Genomic DNA, 25045 nt, shown 5'->3' with positions numbered 1-25045 from the left:
AGTGGGGCTGGAGTAGGTGGTTGTGGGGGGATGCATGGGGCAGGTTTTGCAGCGAGGTCAGTTACAGGGGTAGGAACCGCTGGGTATACAAAGTGGTCTGAGAATATTGTAGGGTTTGACAAGGATGTTACGGAGGTTAGGGGGGCGAGGAAAGGCAACTCTGGGTGGTGTGGGGAGAATATTGTCAAGGGATGATCTCATTTCAGGGCTTGACTTGAGAAAGTCATATCCCTGGCAGAGTAATTTGTTGATGTATTCGAGGCCAGGATAATATTGGGTGACAAGGGGGATGCTTCTGTGTGGTCTGGGGGTAGGAACATTGTTGTTTGACGGGGAGGAATATATTACTCAGGAGATCTGTTTTTGGACAAGGTCTGCAGGATAGTTGTGGGAGAGGAAAGCACTGGTCAGGTTATTGGTGTAATTGGTGAGGGATTCGTCACTGGAGCAGATACGTTTGCCACGAATACCTAGGCTGTAGGGAAGGGAGCGTTTGATGTGGAATGGATGGCAGCTATCAAAGTGAAGGTACTGTTGTCTGTTTGTGGGTTTGATGTGGACAGAGGTGTGGATGTGAGCTTCAACAAGATGAAGCTCAACATCCAGGAAGGTGGCTTGGTTTTTGGAGAAGGGCCAGGTGAAATTCAGATTCGAAAAGGAGTTGAGGTTATGAAGGAAATTAAGGAATGTTTCTTCACCATGAGTCCAGACCACAAAGATGTCATCTATAAACCTATACCAGGCCAGGAGTAGCAACTGTTGGGTCTTCAGGAAAACTTCTTCCATGTGGCCCATGAAGAGGATGGCAAAGGACGGAGCCATCCTGGTTCCCATGGCTGTTCCCCTGATTTGTTTGTAGATCTGACCTTCAAAAGTGAAGTAATTATGGGTGAGGATGAAGTTGGTAAGTGTGATAAGGAACGAGGTTTTTGGAAGATCTTCGGGTGGGCGTTGGGAGGGGTAGTGTTCAAGGGCAGAGAGTCCATGGGTATGTGGAATGTTTCTGTAAAGGGTTGTAGCATCTATGGTGACAAGAAAGGTTTCAGGTGGGAGGGGTGTGGGAATGGATTTGAGGCGTTCTAGGAAGTGGTTTGTGTCTTTGATGTAGGATGGGAGTCTGCGGGTGATAGGTTGGAGGTGTTGGTCTACCAGAGCTGAGATATGTTCTGTTGGGGCTTTGAAGCCTGCCACAATGGGATGGCCAGGATGGTTCTCTTTGTGGATTTTGGGTAATAGGTAGAAGGTAGGGGTACGTGGCTCAGGTGGAGTGAGTAGGTCTATGGAAGCTGTTGTGAGGCCTTGTGAGGGACCTTGGATTTTTAGGATTTTCTGCAGCTCAGTCTGGATGGAGGGAATGGGATCCTGGGTAACAGCTTTGTAGGCTGATGTGTCGGAGAGTTGCACTCCAACACATCCTTTCATCCCACCATCCCTCTGGACTTAACCTACGTTAACCAACTTCACTCCCATTTACCCTTCAGTCTTCTCTTCTCTCCCTTTCCTCTTTAGCCATTCATGCATCTTTTCATACTGCATAGTTGTGTTTATCTTTATACTATATACCTCTTTACTTCTGTATGCATCCTCTTTGGTTTGAAGCTGGCACAGTACTTACAGTAGAATATCTTTGGCTTCCCTCTGACGCACATGCCTCCATCTTTGCTACCCTCCCTGTTTACCTTTCCCCTGTTGCTTCATAACCTGGGTTGTGAGTAACTGAATCCACTTTCCCTTCTTCCCCTTTTTTGCCCTCTCTCCTCCCTGACAAAGGAACAAAGTTCCGAAAGCTAGGATACGTAAATATTCTGTTCTGTTTTGTGTATCTATCGGCTGTACTGAGCTGAGGTAAGTACTGGAGCCCCTCTATCTCTTTGTTAGTATATGTTTCACATCTTTATATGAGATTTTCCATTAATCATATTGTAAAACTTGTTTGAGTTATTATAAAATGTCCCAGTCCTTGGATACAATGATGTCCTACGCCACATGGAAGTTGTAGGCACCACTTAGATTCAATTTTTGCTCTGACAGTGATGAGCACACATGGATGCCACATTATCTGCTGGCACACTTGTTGATTTCATGGCTAATTTTTCCACTTGTATGACTAGTGTATTGCAAGACTTACATTTGCAGCATGTCATCTCTGTTTGAACAGTATTAGTGGTATAGAGCCAAACTTGCTATTGCAATGCCATTTTGTAAACCTTGTTGCTGTATAATGTAACATCTCCTACATTTATCCTTCGGGTTGATTTGATTATGGACAGGCACTCTGAAATGGGTCACCAATGAATAAATGTTCCTCACATGCAACTTAAGATCGTTTTCATAATGGCTATTGTTCTCTTTATAACTGCATCTGGTTTCTGTACAACTTGTAAATAGCCCTTTAATCCCTGTATTGTACCCATGATGAGAATCTCAAAAAATGTATTCCAGTCAACACTGTCAAAAACTTTCTTTAAGTCTTCAAATGTTATAAATGTATGTTTGCCTTTCTTTAACCTATCTTGCCTCATGTGCCTCTATATTTCTCTGGAATCCAATCTGATCTTTATTGAGTCTGGCTTCTACCAGTTTTACCATTCTTCTGTAAAGAATTTCTGTTAGTAGTTTGCAACCAAAAATTGATAAAGTGATAGTCTACTAATATTCACAGCTGTCAGTTTCTTCTTTCTTTGGAATTGGAATTATTACATTCTTATTGAAGTCAGTGGCTATTCTGGCTTGCATACCAGATGGCTGTCTCTCCAAGGATATCACTAGTTCTGATAGAATATTGTCTACTTGTTTCGAATTAGGTCTTTCAGTGTTCTGTAAAATTCTTCTTGCAGTATCACATCTCTAATCTTCTCTTCATCTACATCCTCCTCTCTTTCTATACTATTGATTTCAAGTTTATTTCCCTTGTTATGTCTCTACACACTCCTTCCACCTTTCAGCATTCCTTTCTTTGCTTAGTTTTTTCATCTGAGCTGTTGATTTTCATACAGCTGCTTCCTTGTTTCCAAAGGCCTCTTTAATTTTCCTATGTGTGGTATCTATCTTACCCCTAGTGATATATGCTTCTATATACTTACATTTGTCCTCTAGCCTTTCCTACATGACCATTTTTCCACTCCCTATCAATCTCATTTTTAAACATTTGTATTACCTTTCACCTACTTCACTTGCTGCATTTTTATATTTTCTTCTTTCCTTAATTAAAGTGAATATCTCCTGTGGTACCCAAGGATTTCTGCAAGGCCACATCTTTCTACTATTTGATTGGCTGATACCTTCCCTATTTCTGGGCTCAAATTATCCATTTATCTTCTAATGGATTCTTTTCCCCTTTTTCAGTCAATTGTTTCCTAATGCTGCCTCTGAAACTCTCAACAACCTCTGGTTCTTTCAACTTATCTAGGTCCTATCTCCTTAATTTCCTGCCTTTTTCCAATTTCTTCAGTTTTAATTTACAGTTTTTAACCAGTAAATTGTGATCAGAGTAGACATCTGCCCTGGAAATGTCCTACAGTTTAAAACCTGGTTCTGAAATCTCTGTCTTATATAATCAGTCTCAAACCTTCCATTGTTTCTACCCATGTTCTGCGTATACAACCTTCTTTCATGATTCTTAAGTGTTATTAATGATTAAATTATGCTCTGTACAGATGACTTCCTCTTTCATTAACTTCCACCAGTCCATATTGACCCACTATTTTTCCTTCTCTTCTTTATCCTACTATTCAATTCCAGTCCCCTTTTGTAATTAAACTCTTTCTCTCTCTTAACTACTCAAATAATTTATTTGATCTCATCATACATTTTTTCTAGTCTCTTCATCATCTGTGAAAGTAGTTGGCATATAAACTTGTATTACTGTGGTGCATGTTGGCTTCTATCTATCTTTGCAACAATAATGCATTTACTAAGCTGTCCACAGAGGCTTACCAACATTCCTGTTTTCTTATTCATTAGCAGACCACCTCCTGCACTATCCCTATTTGATTCTGTATTCATAACCCTGTTCTCAACTGACCAAAAGTCCTATTCCTCCTCACATCAAACTTCACTAATTCCTCCTATATCTAAGTTCAATCTATACATTTCCTTTTTGAAATTTTCTGAGTACCTGTGCAATTAAGGGATCTGACATTCTACACTCCGAGCCGAAGAATTCCAATTTTGTTTCTCCTGATGACGAGATCATCGTGAGAAGTCCCCGCCTGGAGATCTGGATGGAGGACTATTTTACCTCCAGAATATTATATCCATGAGGATGTTAGCATTATTTAACAATGAAGTAGAACTGCATGCCCTCGAGAAAAATTAAGGCTCTAGTTTGCCCTCGTGTTCAGCCTTTTGTGGTACCAGCACAGCTAGAGCATGCTGGCTGATGTTACAAGGGCAGATCAGTCAATCATCCAGACAGCTGCCCCTGCAACTACTGAAAAGACTGCAGCCCCTCTCCACGAGGGTCTCTCAACAGATACCCCTCCATTACGGTTGCACCTATAGTATCTATATCATTCAGGTACATGAGCCACCTCAGCCTGGCTGGGTCCATCGTTCGCAACCATATGGATTTAATTTATTCTGAGAATTAGCAATTCTGTTTGCATACCACACGCTTTTTCCCTTCCTAATAACATTTTTAAGCACCTAAGCACCTTAAAGTCCTGTTTGTAATGGACTACTACAGCTCGATTGTGATTATTTCTAATGTTTTGATATAATCTGCACTTTATTCTACATGATATTCTTATCCCACTAGTCAGCCAGTCAGGTTGCCTTTTAATGCTAGTATCCTGTTTTGAATATTTTAACGGAAAGCAGCATGAGAAATGTGTTGAGAAAAGCATCACATTTATTGTCTACATTATTAACACTATAAACATCCTGTCACTCTTGTTCTTTAATGAAGTTTAAAAAGTCCTGTTCTCACTGTGATCAAATATCTAGATAGTTTGTAATTATATTCAACATGTCTGTGTGCACAAATTTACTGTTAAAGGTGTTATTCATAGTCTGAAAGGGCACCACACAGCAAAATTTATGAGAAATAGTTGTTTCTCAAGTGCCAAACTGACAGACCAACCCAACAAACATCTCTTTTAAAACAGAATTTGCATTTTTAATGAGAAAATTCAAACATTTTGATATAATCAACACTTAGTTGTACATGATATCCTACTGCCATTTCCCCATGAGTTCACACAGACTGAGTGCACAGTGCAGGGAAACACAGTGGCCATCTTGTTACTTACTTCGGCCTCAGAACATACATGCAAGATATAATACCAGTTTGACTTTTTAGCAAGTTATAATCTGTTTAAAAAAAAAGAAAGTTGGACAACAAAATACTAGGAAATGACGTAACAAACCAAATTAACTTATATACACAGCTACACATTAACATATAGAATGTTAATGAAAGATGGGAAGAAACTTGGACACAACTGCAAAGGCTGAAACATCATTTTCATAGCCCCGTTCTTGTAAAACATACCTAGTCATATGAATGAACAAGTTGCAAAGGGGTGATTACTACAGAATCAGGAGGTTAAAAATTTGACACAAAGCTGTGGACCATGAAATGGGAAATACATAATCACATAAAATTATGCACAAAATATGATCTTTACATACCTTTGAAGGATGTTAATATGATTAAAACAAATATTAGATAGAATAACACAGTAAATTGGTGACTGGTTTACATTTTGCATTAACCATAGGTAGACATACATTCTAGAATCTAGAATGAAAATAAATTACTTTAAATGTTACTCAGTTTTACTATTACTCCATCTGACCTGAAGAACTGTGTAGTATGTACTTGTGGCACATACGGACCCAACTCAATACGTGCTTGTATGCCACCTAACATTATATAATGGGATATCTCACACGGATATCTTCCTTCTAAGATGTTATACTTTGCTTCATCATATAAGAGATCCAGAAGTTTTTGGTCTCTAAAAAAAGAGAAGAATTGTACACATTAGGAATACAAGAGAGAGATCTTCGAATACTACAGCTACAACCATTAAATACTGACTTTCTGCCCAACCTTAACACTAACGACATGATGAAAACATATTTAAAAACTTACTTAATTTTTTCTTCATCACGTTTCGAAAAGAAAACATTTCGCTGGAATGACAATATCGGTTCATCCCTGTCGATCTGTGAGTCCGTGGCATTGGTGTACTGCGAAACTAGTGATTGCCATCTCTTCCTAACATCAAATGGCTTATGAAACAGCTTCAACTGTATTTCTAAATAACACAGAAGACAGTTAATATTATTGTTCAACAGCATGTCACAAACTTATTTAAAATGCGGTTAAAACAGGAATTACCGAGAAGTCCCGAACACATCCACAATGTGAATATGTTTGAAGCCACTCTTGGCAGAGCCAGTTCTTCTTCTTGCATTATGTACTGCACTAACTCTTGGACAGTGGCACTGTAGCCATCCTCTATCTCCATGTTTAAGACGACTTTCGACATGAGGTATATGCATGTATTCAGGACTGAAAATCACAAAAGAAAGTTATGAGAACAAAAATTATTGTTGAGGAAATCAGCTTCCTAAAATATCACACAAAGTGCTCCACGTCATATAGGAAGGCTCCACATTTCAGGACGCACAGAAACTCACCGCAGCAGGTGGGTGAGGAGCACCGAGGGAACACAAATTTATGCCATTCCTTCGGTCATGAGAAATGCTAGGCACGTGTTCATCACGTAAATAATTTTGATGTATTGATCACATTGTTTACAGTTTCAATCAAATTGTGAACTTTTTCAGCCTATGAGCAGATGTGTGTCAAAAATACCCCCTTTCCTATGACAGTATATAAAGGTTGCAAGCCATCTTGGCCTTCAACTGGGGCACTACCATACATCACGAGCAGTAATTCATTTGGTAACAAGTTATTAAAAACAGCTCCTTTGACATAGGGATTTTTCGCTGTTAAAGTTAATCTTCTGTTAACCATATGAAAATTTTTTTCTATGCCTTATTTCATAGTTGTGAATATCTGTGTTTCTTTTTGTGATCTTAGTGTCTTCTTTCACTAACATTATAGTTTCTAGTATATACGTGGCATAAACTGTGAGAATATTGTGTCTAATGAATAGGGGTTTGCAAGAAGTTCCTGGTTTTACTTTTGCTACGATCCTCAAGGCTCGCTTCTGCAGTATGACAACTCTTTTTCATATTAGTTTGTCATGTCCCACCCTACAGTACTATTCCATAAGATAAGAAAGCATACACTAATCGATACATTCCTTAGGGATTCAGAATTAAGATCTGGTGATAATCTTCTTAATACATATATACTGGGTGGTTTTTCCCAGACACAATCAACTTGATGCTTCCATGAAAGCTAATCATATATGCATAAACCCAAGTTTTGTTAGAATTTTACCAACCACAGTATTTTGTCTGTTTGGACCACTTGGTTTAAAATGAATAATACTAGTTTTTTTCTATATTTACTTTTAGATTCTCTCTTTCAAAGTGAGATCTTGCCTTTTCTACACAGTTATGTATCTCTTCAACTATGATGGGCTCATTGTCTGCATAGCAGACACTAAATATATCATCTGCATACATAGTGATCAATTGCTTATTGTCCAGAGAACTTGAGAAATCATTTACACAGCATATGAATAGGACTAGCCCTAAAATAGTGCCCTGAGGAACATCAAAATGTGTGTTTCTTACTTGACCTTCTCCTCTCCAGTATTTCTCTATTAGAGTACATCATCTCTGTGCACTGTTGTCTACCCTTTAAATATGTTTCTAGCAATTGCATGAGTTTTCCAGTGACACCAGTCTTCACAATTTTTGATAAGAGCACGTCATGATGTACTCTATCAAAAGCCCTTGAGAGGTCCAGGAATACACCTGCTGCTTGGGATTTTTCATTTATTTTTTCAAGTACATTATGGACAAATTGTACTGCTGCTGGTACTTCGACCTCTCCTGAAACCGTGCTGGAAGCCACTTAATATGTCATCACTGCTGTAATGTATGAAGGGTTATTTAATATTACTTTCTCTATCGGTTTGCAGAAAGTCGAAATTAGGGCAAAGGGTCTATAGTTATGTACATGCTTTATTTCCCCCTTTTTGTGTATTGGTTTTACTACAGATAGTTTCAACTTCTCAGGGAACACACCGTCTTCAAGAACACTGTTTATTAGTTGAACTAGTGGTTTCATTAGTTCATATTTACATTTCTTCAATAGATATGGAGAAATTTCATCTAATCCTGCTAAGTTTTTGTTACTGAGATTATCAATAAGTTGCAGAATGTCATATGTGCTTACTGCGAGTAGTGTACTGCAGTTCTGTTTGTTACAGGACTCAAATGAGTGCTGTATATCATGTTCCATACAGACATCATTTTCAACAGTATCTACGAAGTAATTATTAAAAATATTTCTGACTAGAAGAGGATCAGAGATCTCTTCATTATGAGTAGTTAAGACGTGACACAGTTTAAGAATCGTATTTGAAACTTTACAATCATCTCGCAAGTGACAACTGAACAGGGGAGCGGGCAAAATTCTTCTGAATCTTAATTAACATCTCAAATAAAATGTGCTATCTATAAAAGGTGTTAAAGGAAAAGAAAAATTTCCTTGACGTCTATATTTATGTGCTGCTCCATGTGTCTGCTGTCAATATCTTTATTCTTGGGTTGTATGTAACTTCTGTGTTTTCTTTCAGTAAATGTGTTTTTTTTTCGTATGCAGGGTGTAATTACAAACCTAATAAAATGTTTTCGTGCCTTTAAATAATATTTTTCATCAGGTTATGGGCCCAGTACACGTGTAAAGGCAAATAACATAGTTTAATTAAAACAATATTTGAAATGAGCCTATGTCTGTAAAGAAACATGACTGCTAGCGGCGATTATAAGGTCAGCATTGATAAGCTTGAAGGACCTGATGGCTGGGCCAAATGGAAATGGCATATTTCTATGGTGCTGCGTTCATATGGACTAGAAGATATTATTAACGGTACACGTGAACGTGTAGAGTTGCCGCAAGATGCACAGAAAGAAGCGTTTGTGGAATGGCACAAGGACGACGCAAAGGCAGCAAGTCTTATAGCAAGTGCGCTAAGTAAACCTGTTGCAGAACTCGTCTTAACGTGCAAGAATGCTAAGGAAATCTGGGACAAATTACGCGCCCGATTTGAACGTAGCAGTACTCAGCGTTTGAATATGTTGACTGAAACATTTTTCCGTATTAAACGTGATGAAACGGAACATATTAGTGCACATGTGGCCAAACTGCAAAATTATTTATTTATTTATTTATTTTATCCATCTTTCAGCACTAACATGCAATCGATGTCGTCAGAAGAGTTACAGCTATTTGTACATTATGTTTTACATACCAAAATATTACATAGTAAAAATATAGCAATGTTGTAAACTATTAGCTTACAACAGCCTCTACACCTAGATCCATACATAACAGTAAGCCATAATTTATCAGCATTAACATGCAATCAATGTTGTCAGAAGCATTATACCTATTTGTACATTATGTTTCATATAACAAAAATATTACATGGAAAAAAAGACAGTGTTGTACCCTGTTGTGGACCTGAACGATGAATTAGCAAAACATGAAGAAAATACGCTATCTGAAAGAATCCTAAATGGTCGAATTTTGTCTACACTGGGAAAAGACTACGACAATTCTAAGGATCTCTGGGATACGATACCGACAGAAAAGCAAAGCTTGAATTTATTAATTGAAAAACTCTGTACTATTGAACTGCGTGAACAAGACATTAATGGAAGTGCAGCTTTTGTCGTTTCTAAAACAAGAAAACGGCAAACAAGTAATCAGCAAGTAAAGATGACGAAGTCACAATTAGGTCACTGGGCAGCAGAATGTTCACAGAACACCCGTGACAGCAATAAAAGAAAAGAGAAGAAGCGAGAAAGTGAACACGCTGCATTTACTTCATACGCTATGGGTGTGTGTACCAGTAATCATAGCGACCCAAATAAATGGTGTTGCGACAATGGCGCTACAAATCATATCACTCCCAACAAACAGTATTTTGTTTCGTATAGTGAATTTGATGCTCCTCAAGTCATTTATTTGGGAAAACAAGATGTCAAAATGTGTGCGTACGGTCAAGGAACAGTTTACATCCAAATTCGACGAAACAATAAATGGTACAATGCTAGAATGGACAATGTTTTTTACGTCCCTGATGCAAGTGCTAATCTGTTCTCTGTGAGAGTCATTGCCTGCAGAGGGTACAGTACTAATTTTAGTTATAATAATGTCTGTGTTCGAAAACAATTCAGTGGCAATATTGTTATGACAGGTTATGTGAAAAATGGACTTTGTGTGAACATGCGTGTTGTTAGAAATGCAAAAATGAATCGTGTGAACTTGATGGCTTCGTCCGAAACATTGCAAGTGTACCATGAAAGGTTTGGTCATCAAAATAAACAACATGTGAAGAATATTTTAAAAGGAATAAACATTAATGTGGAAGATGCCAAGAGTGAATTTTGTGACGGCTGTGCGGTTGGAAAGATGCATAGGCTGCCATTCAAAACACGAACAATACGCGCTACCAGTACTGGTGAATTAATCCACGCGGATGTCAATGGACCAATGAGCACGAAATCTTTTGGAGGCAAGCATTATTATGTATGTTTCAAAGACGATTTTGGTAAATTTCGTCGAATTTTCTTTTTAAGACACAAAAGTGAAGTGTGTACAGTGCTTAAGCAGTTTTTAAATGAAGCACGAACTAAGTTTGACCTGTTGCTTCAGTTAGAAACTGATGAGCCTCAAGCAGAGGTAGGTGTAGACAGGACACAACAAACTTTCAATAGGAAATTGAAAAAGAATGTAGGAAAGTTATCGAAAAGGAAGAAAGTTTTGTTGTTAGGCAGTTCTCATGCCAGAGGTGTAGGCCAACTTCTGCAGGAGGAATTAGGACCAGAATACCAGGTCACAAATTTTTACAAACCAAGTGCTAGTCTGGATCAGGTGACAGAGGATTTAGGTTCACTCTGTAAAGGATTTACCAGGGAAGACACCGTGGTTATTGTGGGAGGGCCAGGGAACAGCATTGACAGAGATCCTGGGTACAGTATAGAGTGTGACCTGGTAAAGATTGCGTCGGCATCGAGACACACCAATGTTGAATTTGTATCTGTCCTGAGACGTCATGACCGGCCTCATTTGGACTCTTCTGTTGGGAGAGTTAATTTGGAGTTGGAACGGCTGCTTGGGTCGGGTGCGGGGGCTCATATTGGTGTGGTTCCTGTTGATTATCTCAGTAGGTGGGACTATACCAGGCACGGCCTACATCTCAACAGGAAAGGGAAGGGGAAACTGGCTGGGGTAATAGCAGGAAATTTAAGGGGGGGAGGCACTGCCATGAATGGTAAAATACCAGTGGTTACAGGTGTTGGAGCAGCACCTTTTTTAGGATAGGTAAGACAGAAAGATGTCAAGTTCTACGAGAGGTCAGGATTGAAACAAATCTTCAGTTTAGGAAAGAAATTAAACAGCACAATTCTAGCACATTGGATCACCAATCACAGCTATCAATTATAAATTTTCACCAATCACCAGAAATTTTATCTCCACCAAGTTGTATCTCAGTCCTAGGTAATTGCATTGATGAATTAAAGTCACCCAACCCAGTTGACATAATCTGCCTCTCTGAACACCGTGTGACCACTGGTATAGGAACTAGGCCTAAGCACAATGAGAAACTCAGACAGGAGAGTACTGCAAATGTTAGAATAAGGAAAGGTTCTCATAAAGGTATAATTAAAAATAATGTAAGTATATTTCATCAAAATATTGGGAGTTTAAAGAATAAAGTAGATGAGCTTCTGGTTTGTTTAGAAGATTTAGAAGCTGAGAATGAAATAGATATACTATGCCTGTCTGAGCATCACATTGTTACTGATATGGATAAGGTAAATGTAAGTGGATATAAGCTCTCTGCACATGTAATGAGAGAAAATATGGAGAAAGGAGGAGTTGCCATATATGTCAAAAGTTATCATTGTGCAAAAAGTATAGAAACAAAAAAGTTTTGTGTAGAGAAACATATAGAAGCATGTGCCTGTGAGCTTAAATTAAATAAAGGCACATTTATAATTGTAACTGTATATAGGTCCCCATCAGGAAATTTTCATCTATTTCTGAAAAATTTGGACTCCTTGTTGTGCTATCTGTCAGACAGGGGGAAGCAAATTATTATTTGTGGGGACTTCAATGTAGATTCTCTGAAAGAGGGTAATAGGAAAAATGACCTTGAAGTATTACTCGGTTCTTTCAATTTGACACCCGTTATTGATTTTCCTACTCGGGTGGTAAAGGATAGCAGCTCACTGATAGATAACTTCTTTATAGACCAAGATAAGTTTAACCAGATAAATGCTCAGCCTGTTGAGAATGGTCTTTCTGATCATGGTGCACAGCTAGTTACAATATATGACATAGCTCCATTCAGCAATACTAAACAGTCCTCCAAAGTGGTACGTTCAGTCAACGATTTAACAATTGCAAATTTCAGGGAAAGCCTACAGCAGTTAGACTGGGATGAGGTGTACCGTGAACCTGATGCCAATTTAAAATATAATTTATTTCATGACATTTTTGTAAATGCATTTGAAAACTGCTTCCCCAAGAAAATAGTTAAATATACTCGTAAGAAACCTTGTAAGAAACCATGGCTTACTAAGGGTATAAAAATATCTTGTAACCGCAAAAGGGAAATGTATCTGACAGCAAGAAAGAGTAGTGACCCAGAAACTATCAAAAATTATAAAAACTACTGTGTTATATTAAGAAAAGTTATTAAAAAATCCAGGAGTATGTGTATCATGTCTGAAATCAGCAACTCTGATAATAAAATTAAAACAATTTGGAATATTATTAAAAGAGAAACAGGTCAACCAAGAGCAGAGGAAGACAGTATTACCATCAAATTGAATGAAAACTTTACGAACAAAAAGTCAGAAGTTGAAAATATTTTTAATAATCATTTTCTAAATGTTGTGGATATAGTAGGATCCAGGTGTTCATTAGAAGATGCTAGGCTGTTAATGGAAGAGGCCATACCTATGCAATTTGATACAATTGAAATCTCACCCACTTCTCCCTTTGAAATTAGGAAAATAATAAACTTGCTTAAAAGCAAAAACTCACATGGAATTGATGGCATTTCCAGCAAAATACTAAAAGCTTGTTCTCAACAGATAAGTAAGATTCTCAGCCACCTGTGTAATAGCTCTCTGGAACAGGGCATTTTCCCTGATAGACTGAAATATGCTATTGTTATACCTTTGCATAAAAAGGGGGATAGATCTGATGTCAACAATTACCGTCCAATCTCCCTTCTAACAGCTTTATCCAAAATTTTTGAGAAAGTAATGTATTCAAGAGTAGCTTAACATATCTGTAAAATTGAAGTACTAACAAAATGTCAGTTTGGTTTTCAGAAAGGTTTTTCAACAGAAAATGCCATATATGCTTTCACCAGTAAAATTTTGAATGATCTGAATAACCGAACACCACCCATTGGGATTTTTTGTGATCTCTCAAAGGCTTTTGATTGTGTAAATCATGAAATTCTGCTAGACAAGCTCAAGTATTGTGGCATGAGTGGGACAGTGCACAAATGGTTTAATTCGTACCTAACTGGAAGAGTGCAGAAAGTTGAAATAAGTAGTTCTCGTAACATGCAAAGATCAGCACATTCCTCAAACTGGGGAACTATCAAGAATGGGGTTCCACAAGGGTCAGTCTTGGGTCCTTTGTTGTTCTTATTATATATTAATGACTTGCCATTCTATATTCATGAAGAGGCAAAGTTAGTTCTCTTTGCTGATGATACAAGTATAGTAATCACACCTGACAAACAAGAATTAACTGATGAAATTGTCAATACTGTCTTTCAGAAAATTACTAAGTGGTTCCTTGTAAACGGACTCTCACTGAATTTTGATAAGACACAGTACATACAGTTCCGTACAGTGAATGGTATGACGCCATTAATAAATATAGACCTTAATCAGAAGCATATAGCTAAGGTAGAATATTCCAAATTTTTAGGTGTGTCCATTGATGAGAGATTAAATTGGAAGAAACACATTGATGATCTGCTGAAACGTTTGAGTTCAGCTACTTATGCAATAAGGGTCATTGCAAATTTTGGTGATAAACATCTTAGTAAATTAGCTTACTACGCCTATTTTCACTCATTGCTTTCATATGGCATCATATTTTGGGGTAATTCATCACTGAGGAATAAAGTATTTATTGCACAAAAGCGTGTAATCAGAATAATAGCTGGAGTCCACCCAAGATCATCCTGCAGACATTTATTTAAGGATCTAGGGATATTCACAGTAGCTTCTCAGTATATATACTCTCTTATGAAATTTGTTATTAACAACCAAACCCAATTCAAAAGTAATAGCAGTGTGCATAACTACAATACTAGGAGAAAGGATGATCTTCACTATTCAAGATTAAATCTAACTTTGGCACAGAAAGGGGTGAATTATACTGGCACTAAAGTCTTTGGTCACTTACCAAATAGTATCAAAAGTCTGACAGATAACCAACAAGTATTTAAGAAGAAATTAAAAGAATTTCTGAATGACAACTCCTTCTACTCCATAGAGGAATTTTTAGATATAAATTAAGAAAAAAAAGAAAAAATATTAAAAAAATAAAAATAAAAAATAAAGAAAAACAAAAAACACAAAAAAATAAAGTTGTTATATTAACTTAAGTATGTTGTTAAATTAACCTAATTATGTCATGTATTGGAAAATTCGACTCGTTCCACATCATTACGAAATATCGTATTCATGATCCATGGAACTAGTATTAATCTAATCTAATCTAATCTAATCTAATGGACATGTCAAACAATTTAGATGTGATGGTGGCAAAGAATTTAACAATAAAAATGTCAGTGCACTGCTTGCAGACGGGAATAGAGCTACTGATTCCTCCTCCTTACACTCCTGAACAAAATGGTGTGGCTGAACGGGAAAATAGGACCATTGTTGAAGCTGCCCGGTCAATGCTAAATCCGAGCAAAGTACCTAAAGGGTTGTGGGCAGAGGCATGTAACACAGCAGTCTACCTAATAAATCGTACTGGAAAATCTTCAGTTGAAAATAAAACCCCTTATGAACTATGGTTTAATGGAGCATTTGGACGACTTGATCATCTCAGAATTTTTGGCACAGGCTGCTATGTTCACATTAACAAACAATTCCGTTCCAAGTTTGATGATAAGGCAGTTTTTTGACGACTTGTTGGATATGTTAATGACATAGATGGGTTTAGAGTTTGGATTCCATCTAAAAGAAAAGTGGTGTTGAGTCACGATGTGAAATTTAAGCCAGAAGTTGTTTGTGATTTACATAGTGATCATGTTGAATTTGAAGTCCCTCAGGAAGAATTTAATGATCCGAATTCATCTAAAGATGACCAATGTAAATCTCCTAGGCTGTACACTTCTGGAGGAAGCCAAACTCAAGAAAAAATTGGCACTTTCGATTCTAGAAAAAGTCAAGAGTCGAGTGAATCTGATGAAAATAAAGAATTAACAAAATTTCTAAAAGCAGAAGCTGCTGAATCTTCTAATGAAGAGAAACAGAAAAATAAAAGACAACGAAGAAAAGCAACCTGGATGGAAAGTGGTGAATTTTGTATGGCAACAAAAGTTGATGCAATTGAATACAAAGATCCAAACTGTTTTTCAGAATATTGCAGTCAAACGAGAAGGAAGAATGGATGCCACTATTAGTGAAGAACTTCAGTCACTAAAGAAAAACAATACCTGTGTGTTCGTTGATCATCCGAAGAATGCCAAAGTATTGCAAAACCGCTGGGTTCTACGGCGAAAGGTCGCAGTCAATGGAGTTACTCGCTTTAAAGCCAGATTGGTTGCAAAAGGCTGTATTCAGAAAGCAGGAATTGATTATGACGACGCCTTTAGCCCTTTGGCACGTTATGACACCATAAGAACTCTGTTGGCTGTAGCTGCTTCAAAGAAAATGCTGCTAGAACAATTCGATGTAAAGACAGCTTTTTTGAATGGAATACTTGAAGTATATATGGAACAACCAGAAGGTTTCGAAGATGGTACAGGTCGAGTGTGTTTCTTAAAAAAAGAGTCTTTATGGGTTGAAGCAAGCACCACGTTGCTGGAACAAATGTTTTGTTGAGTTCATGAAGAAAGCTTGTTTTTCAAACAGTGATGCAGACCCATGCCTATTTTATCGTAGACAAAATGGAAATAGCCTTTATGTGGCAATCTACGTTGATGATGGCCTGATTGTCGGCAGTAACAAGAGAGAAATTGCTGTTTTTATGGATGTTTTACAACACGAATTCGAAATAACAACTGGCAGTCTTTACAATTTTCTTGGCATAAAAATAAAGTAATATGAAGATGGAGCAATAATGATAAGTCAAGAGAAATACACAGAAGAAATTCTGCAAAGATTTCGAATGACCGAATGCAATACAATCTCAACTCCTACTGGACGTGAGGACAATAATCAAAACGAAGAAGTTTCGTCATCTGTACCCTACCGTGAAGCAATTGGTTGTCTCATGTACCTTTCAACAATAACTCGTCCAGACATCACTTTTGCAGTCAATAAAGCTGCTCGAGCCATGGAGAAACCAACCACTGAAGACTGGAATAAAGTAAAGCGCATTTTCCGGTATTTGAAAGGGACCTTAAATTTTGGAATTGTAAATAATAAAAAAGAAGAGCTAAAGATTTACGCTGATGCAGATTTCGCAGGTGATAACCGGAAAAAGGCGCTCAACAACTGGAATTCTTGCAAAGTACTCAGGTGGTGCAGTGTCATGGACAAGTCAGTTGCAGAAAGTAGTGGCCACATACACAACCGAGGCGGAGATAATTGCAGCTACTGAAGGAGCGAAAGGGTTAGTTTGGTTACGTCGTCTGCTATCAGAATTAGTGGAAATGTCGGGGCAGCCTCCAGTTCTTTACATTGACAATGCTAGTGCATTGAAGTTGGCAAAAAATCCAGAATATCATCGACGTTCTAAACATATAGAGGTCCGACGTTTCTATGTTCATGAAAGATATCTGAACGGTGAGATTTTCTAGGAACACATTGATGGACACAATCAGTTGGCAGATATTTTGACGAAACCCCTTGAACGAGTTCGATTTAATTTTCTATGTTCAGAAATTGGCATGCAAGAGACAAAGCAATAATTTCATGATTTTTTCTGTTGTAGGAAGTGTTAAAGGAAAAGAAAAAGTTCCTTGACGTCTATATTTATGTGCTGCGCCATTGCTGTCAATATCTTTATTCTTGGCTTGTATGTAACTTCTGTGTTTTCTTTCAGTAAATGTGGGTTTTTTTCGTATCCAGGGTGTAATTACAAAGCTAATAAAATGATTTCTTGCCTTTAAATAATATTTTTCATAAAAAGGAATTCATGAAACTTATGAGAATGAAATTTGACATAACCTCTCCAGATCTGATAACACCTGTAAAAACTGGAGCTATTGCTATAAGCTTAAATGAAAACTAGGATGCTGAGAGTCAAAGCTTCAATATTTAAAGTGAATGCCTCATGTATCTACCATTAGGTGAACAAGATGTATGAAACATGCAAAATACCCTCAGACTTCAAGAAGAATATAATAATTCCAATCCCAAAGAAAGCAGGTGTTGACAGATGTGAAAATTACCGAACAATCAGTTTAATAAGCCACAGCTGCAAAATACTAACTCGAATTCTTTACAGACGAATGGAAAAACTAGTAGAAGCCGACCTCGGGGAAGATCAGTTTAGATTCCGTAGAAATGTTGGAACACGTGAGGCAATACTGACCCTACGACTTATTTTAGAAGCTAGATTAAAGAAAGGCAAACCTACGTTTCTAGCATTTGTAGACTTAGAGAAAGCTTTTGACAATGTTGACTGGAATAATCTCTTTCAAATTCTGAAGGTGGCATGGGTAAAATACAGGGAGCGAAAAGCTATTTACAATTTGTACAGAAACCTGATGGCAGTTATAAGAGTCGAGGGACATGATAGGGAAGCAGTGGTTGGGAAGGGAGTGAGACAGGGTTGTAGCCTTTCCCTGATGTTATTCAATCTGTATATTGAGCAAGCAGTGAAGGAAACAAAAGAAAAATTCGGAGTAGGTATTAAAATCCATGGAGAAGAAATAAAAACTTCGAGGTTTGCAGATGACATTGTAATTCTGTCAGAGACAGCAAAGGACTTGGAAGAGCAGTTGAACGGAATGGATAGTGTCTTGAAAGGAGGATATAAGATGAACATCAACAAAAGCAAAACGAGGATAATGGAATGTAGTCGAATTAAGTCGGGTGATGCTGAGGGAATTAGATTAGGAAATGAGACACTTAAAGTAGTAAAGGAGTTTTGCTATTTGGGGAGCAAAATAACTGATGATGCTCGAAGTAGAGAGGATATAAAACGTAGACTGGCAATGCCAAGGAAAGTGTTTCTGAAGAAGAGGAATTTACTAACATCGAGTATAGATTTAAGTGTCAGGAAGTCGTTTCTGAAAGTATTTGTATGGAGTGTAGCCATGTATGGAAGTGAAACATGGACAATAAATAGTTTGGACTAGAAGAGAATAGAAGCTTTCGAAATGTTGTGCTACAGAAGAATGCTGAAGATTAGATGGATAGATCACATAACTAATGAGGAGGTATTGAATATAAATGGGGAGAAGAGGAGTTTGTGGCACAACTTGACAGTCTCAGGACTGAAGACCACAACAACAACAACCTCATGTACTAAATACATAACACAGCAGCACAGGTACAGAGAAATATTATGTCTGCTGAACATTTTGTAACCAAGTATTTCTTCTCTTAGGAGTATAATAGGCAAAATGAGATGCACAGTGTGCTTTCAGGTAGGTTAGGAGGAGGATGTTAGTGTTTAACGTCCCGTCGACAGCGAGGTCATTAGAGACGGAGCGCAAGCTCGGGTTATGGAAGGATAGGGAAAGAAATCGGCCGTGCCCTTTCAAAGGAACCATCCCGGCATTTGCCTGAAACGATTTAGGGAAATCACGGAAAACCTAAATCAGGATGGCTGGAGACGGGATTGAACCGTCGTCCTCCCGAATGTGAGTCCAGTGTGCTAACCACTGCGCCACCTCGCTCGGTCAGGTAGGTTAGGTTCATTGTTGTTGTGTTGTAGTCTTCAGTATGAAGACCAGTTTGGTGCAACACTTTGTACCAGTCTTTACTGTGAGAGTCTCTTTGTCACCATGTGGTTGCTGCAGCTTGCAGCTGTGTGAACTGCTTGCCATTTTCAAACTTTAGCCTCCTCCTCCAATTTTTACTCTCCACCTCTTTTATACTTTGCAGTAATGACTTATTAAATGGAAGGTTTACTAATAGTCGTACTTGTCAGGATCTGTCTTGTTGTTATTGTCATTATTACACGTTTCTTTATGCCTGATGGTGATCGGTGTGTTTCTAATATTCTACGTACCAAGTGGAACAGCTTTGTAAAAATTGGTTTTCCCTAGGACCTTAAAAAATTCAGAGGGAATGCCACCTAATCCACATACCCTGTTTCAATGATGATCTTTCAGTGGCCTGTCAAATTCTTCTCTCAGTATTGTGTTATCCATCTCATCTTAATATACTTATTCTTCCCTTACCACAGTACTATTTTCAAGTTTCTTTTCTGCAATTATACTTGCTATATAATATTTCCATCCAAACCTGTCTTATTTGCTTACTACCACTTACCATTTGAGCTTTAGATACTCATGAAGCTACTTTTCCAAATCTCCTAAGGTTTTTTTCAATTTTGCTATAAGCAGCATCAATCATAATGCTCCTGCAGCTTTGTATTTCTTGGTTTGCCACATTGCACTTTCTTTCAGTCTCAGTTTTAGATACCTGTATTCTCTTTTGCCTGACTCATTTTCCACAATTTTATATTCTCTGTTCATCAATAAAACTGATGAACAGAGAATATAAAATGTATGTATGTTGTGTATGTTATCCAAGGATTTCGGGCAGGCCTTTCTTTTGTCAAGTTGCTTCCTTTGCCATACCATCTTTCAAAGCTACTTATTCATTTTCTATTGATTTTTTTTTCATTTATTTCAATCAGTTGTTGCCAAATTCTCCCTCTGAAACACCCAAGACACCCTGGATGTTTCAAAGTAGAAAGGTCTCATATTCTTCGTAACTTTCAGTAATTCATTCCATTTTAGTCTGCATTTCAAAACTGATATATTATGCTCAAAGTCCACATCTGCTCCTAGAAATGTTTGTAGATTAAAACATGGTCTTACAGTTACATAATATACCTAGTATCTTTAGTGTTTCAATGTCTCTTCCACATATAAAATCTTCTTGGACGATTAAACTGTGTTCTGTGTAAAATTTTACCAGGTGACTTTCCTTTTTATTTCCTTTCTCCATTTCATGTATTCGTAGTTGTTCAACCTCTTCCTTTATACATTACTGAACTCAAAACTCTATCCCAATTAAATCTTTGTCTCCCACAGTAAACTGAATTTCTTTTTTATGCATACATTTTTTCAATATCTTCATTGACTGGAAAGGTAGTTGGCTTGTATACTTATGCTTTAGAATTGTGGTTGGTATTGATTTTGTGTTTGTGTCATCTATGATGCTCATAGTAGTGCACCTAATTTCCTATTTCATTCTACATTAAATATATCTACTCCTGCAGTACCCCTACTCGAATGTGTATCGATAATCCTACACTCACCCAATCAGATGTCCTCTTCCTCCTGCTACTGCACTGCACTGCACTAATTACTACCATTCCTTTTTCCAAGTTTCCTAAGCTATCAACATGATTAAGAGATCCAACATTCCATGATCCAACCCATTGAATGCCAAATTTTTCTTTAAACCATGCAGCGGAACTGCATACTCATGGAAAACATGCTTTCAACAGTGCCACAATACCAATACAGTAAGGCCGTATTGGCTAATGTTACAAGATCAGATCACATGCATAGTCCTTTCCCCTTCCCTACCTCTCATCCCTCCTGAGCTGCACCTACCAGCCCACTGTACATGCGTCTCTGCATGCTTCCACAGACAGAACTGAACCACCTTCCCCTATACTTACACTCCTATTCACCCATCCCTATACCATTACACTTCTGTACCCCCCACCTAACCCGGACAAGACAGCCATTTGCCCCAATATGGCCACAACACCTGGAGATGACAGTGGCCGTGTGTGTGTGTGTGTGTGTGTGTGTGTGTGTGTGTGTGTGTGTGTTTACAAACTGTGCTGTAAGTTGCAAAAAATGTCATTAGGAAGGGTAAAAGAATGTGGTATGCAAATTGAATAGCTAATTCTCTGAATGTATAAATTCATACTGTCAGTTATGAAGGGACTGCCTGGCTGACATTACAGGCCAAGTATATAAAGTCAATAAATAGTAAAAATGTTTGCTTACTGACAAGTAACATAGATATATACAGTGTTTAACAATTAGTTTCCGAGTACAGCAGCTGAATTGAATAAAAAACTTAATTTTTACAGGTTATTATTTTCCCTCTTCTCGTCCTGTACGGTATTTATCCCTATCATCTATGGTCTACAGTGCACCACAGTTACCTCAGTGCTAGTTTTGGGTAGTGCCAGCAGTTTGCCGTGTACAATATACTTTAACCATGGCGACAAGTGAACAGTTTTTCAAGGAGTTCCTTGCGGGGTGAGGAAGTGGCTATGTACGTAAAAAAACAGTATTCCATTTGCGTCCATAGACCTATTATGGCACTGCACTGAACAGATATTTGAATGTTGTGCAGGGGCAGTTGAATTTAGTGAAACTAAACTTCTAATTGTTGTTGTTTATAGGTGCCCTAACTCTGACTTCAGAGCATTTCTACTCAAGCTAGAGAGGGCTCTTGATTCACTTTGTAAGAAGTACCAAAAATTAGTTATATATGGTGACTTCAATATAAATTTTGTGTATGATGATGCACGAAAAAGGATGTTGGTAGATTTCTTAAATTCGTATGATCTAATGCAGACTGTGTTTTTCCCAAATAGGGTGCAGGGGAACAGTAGTACAGCCATAGACAGTATTTTTATTCATTCTTCATTATTAGATGGGCATTCTGTTAGTAAAAGTGTGAATGTCATTTCAGACCATGATGTACAAATTTTAACACTAAAAGGCTTTTGTACTCAAGCAAATGTCACATGTAATTACAAACTATGTACGAAAGTTAATCCAACAGCAATAGAGAGTTTTTTAAACATTGACAAGGAACAAGAGTGGCACGATGATTATAGTGCCGATAACACAGATGATAAATATAATGCTCTCCTTAACACTATTTCTCATACTCTTTGAGAGTTACTTTCCATTAGAACACTCTAAATGGGGTATTAACAGTAATAGGCAGCCCGGGTGGCTGACTAGTGGGATAAGGATACCATTACAACAAAGTGGGAATTATATCAAAATCTTAGAAGTAGTCACAATCAAGCTGCAGTAGTCCATTACAAACAGTATTGTAAGGTGCTTGAAAATGTTATTAGGAAGGCAAAGAGTGTGTGGTATTCAAACAGAATAGCTAATTTACAGGATAAAATTAAAACCATATGGTCAGTTGTGAAGGAAGTGTCTGGTCAGCAGCGCAAGGTCAGTGATATAAAGTCAGTTAAAATATTTCCGTTACTGATAAATCAGATATATGTACTGTATTTAACAATCATTTTCTGAGCATTGCTGGTGAATTAAATAAAAATTTAGCTTCTACAGGGAATCATATAACTCTCTCGGCAAATGCCTTTCCGAGATTGATATCTGAAATACTGCTCTGTGATACATACAAGGAGCAGATTCAGTCAGTAATTAAATCACTGAAGACTAAGGACTCTCACGGTTATGATGGAGTACCCAGTAGAATATTAAAGTACTGTGCTGCACGTGTTAGCCCCGTACTTAGCCATATTTGTAATTTTTCCTTTAGGAATGGTCAGTTTCCTGAATGACTAAAGTACTCAGTAGTAACACCGCTTTATAAAAAGGGAGAAAGAGGTACTGTAGACTATTTTAGACCTATTTCAATGCCATCAGTGCTTGCTAGTGTCATTGAAAAGGCTGTATATGTAAGGATAATTGATCATTTTATGTCACACGATTTGCTATCAAATGTACAGTTCAGCCTTAGAAGTCGTTTAACAACTGAAAATGCTGTATTCTCTTTTCTCTATGAGGTACTGTATGGGTTAAACAAAAGGTTTCTAATGCTAGGCATATTTTTTGGTTTAACGAAGGCATTTGATTGTGTCGATCACAAAATATTGCTCCAGAAGTTGGACCAATTTGGAATACAGTGAGTAGCTCACAATTTTTTCACCTCTTACTTTAAAAACAGACAGCAAAAGGTCGCTATTCACAATGTTGAGACTGGCTGTGATGTGGGGTCTGAGTGGGGTACAGTCAAGTTGGGGGGGGGGGGGGGGGGGTGCCCCAGGGATCAGTGTTGAGGCCACTCCTGTACTACGGGTAGCTCTAAAATATCTCTGTCTGCTGATGACACTAGCTTGGTAGTAAAGGATGTTGTGTGCAACATTGGCTCAGTTTCAAATAGGCAGTTCATGACCTAAGTTCACGGCTTGTAGAAAATAAACTAATGCTAAATCACAGTAAGACTCAGTTTTTACAGTTTCTAACATACAATTTAACAAAACCTGAGGTTTTAATTTCACAGAATGGGCATATAATCAGTAAAACTGAACAGTTCATATTTCTAGGTGTTCAGATAGATAGTAAACTGTCATGGAAAGCCCACATTCAGTTCAAAAACTTAATGCTGCCATTTTTACTATTCGAACAATATCTGGAGTGAATGATCGTTTGACACAAAAATTAATCAGCTTTGCTTATTTTCATTTGCTTATGTCACATTGTATTATATCTTGAGGTAACTCTTCCCATTCTAAAAGGATATTTTTGGCTCAAAAACGGGTGGTTTGGGCAATAAGTTTGTAAGTCCACGAACCTCTTGTCAACCACTGTTCATGAGTCTGGGTATTTTGACATTGGCCTCTCAATATATATATTCCTTACTGTCATTTCTTGTTAACAATATTAGCTTATTCCCAAGAATAAGCAACTTTCACTCAGTTAATACTTGGTAGAAATCAAACCTGCATTTGGATCGGTGTGCAGTATACTGCTGCATTCATTTTCAATAAGCTACCACTCAAATTCAAAACTCTTTGCAGTAATCCACGCACTTTCAAATTGAAACTGAAGAGTTTCCTCATGGGTCACTCCTTCTATTCTGTTGAGGAGTTCCTTGAAAAAGTAAGCTGATTCTTGTATTGTCAATTGCGTTTACTTAAACTTATGGGTTGACTTTCTTCAGATTCGCAAACATTTTATTTTTATCTGTTATTACTTTTATGTTGTAATTTGATGGACTGACACATTCCATGTCCTCGGAGATTTGCTCCTCAATTTGATCCTACAGAACTTGATGTGTAAATAAATAAAAAATAAAATTTATGTCCAATGAACTTGCCCTTCTGGATGACTGATAAATCTCTCCAATTCTGAATAACGACAACAGTCGCATTCTTCTCCACATTCCCATAACTCATTTTATATACCCTCCACTGTTAGTGCTGCCACCTGCCATCTGCAAGTGGTTATTGCATGTTGACACTGAATTTAGTTGGCACTCACATTATGGTTACTGGAACATGTAATATCCAGGGTCTCACTTTAAATGTGCTCATTTAGCATACAATTCCTCCTTTGTGCAGTGAGGAGTAATCTATCCTAATATTCTAACTGGAATTTCATTTTTTATTTATTGGCGTTTTTCCTTTTGCCATTTTGTTTTAGCCTTTTTGCACTTCCTACTGATTTCACTTCTAAGTGGGGAACACAAAAGGTGTTTCTTCAGTGAGCGAGCTCATAACTTAGTTTGAGCATTCCCTGAGCAGTAG

General features: G+C 37.6%; 1 protein-coding gene across 5 annotated transcripts in view; it reads right to left on the bottom strand.

Moving 5' to 3' along the window:
* LOC126202618 (putative FERM domain-containing protein FRMD8P1) overlaps positions 1-25045 on the bottom strand; it is a 359262-nt gene that overhangs the window by 98740 nt on the left and 235477 nt on the right. For all 5 annotated transcript variants that reach the window (XM_049936880.1, XM_049936881.1, XM_049936883.1 and 2 more), the window contains 3 exons: positions 6350-6523; positions 6101-6266; positions 5802-5963 (listed from right to left, as the gene is read on the bottom strand). In XM_049936880.1, coding sequence (XP_049792837.1) covers positions 5802-5963; positions 6101-6266; positions 6350-6523 — 502 coding nt within the window. The remainder of the gene's footprint in view (positions 1-5801; positions 5964-6100; positions 6267-6349; positions 6524-25045) is intronic.

This window comes from Schistocerca nitens, chromosome 1 (genome assembly GCF_023898315.1).
Source record: "Schistocerca nitens isolate TAMUIC-IGC-003100 chromosome 1, iqSchNite1.1, whole genome shotgun sequence".
In the NCBI taxonomy this organism is placed as follows: domain Eukaryota; kingdom Metazoa; phylum Arthropoda; class Insecta; order Orthoptera; family Acrididae; genus Schistocerca; species Schistocerca nitens.
This window is presented reverse-complemented; position numbering and strand designations above follow the sequence as displayed.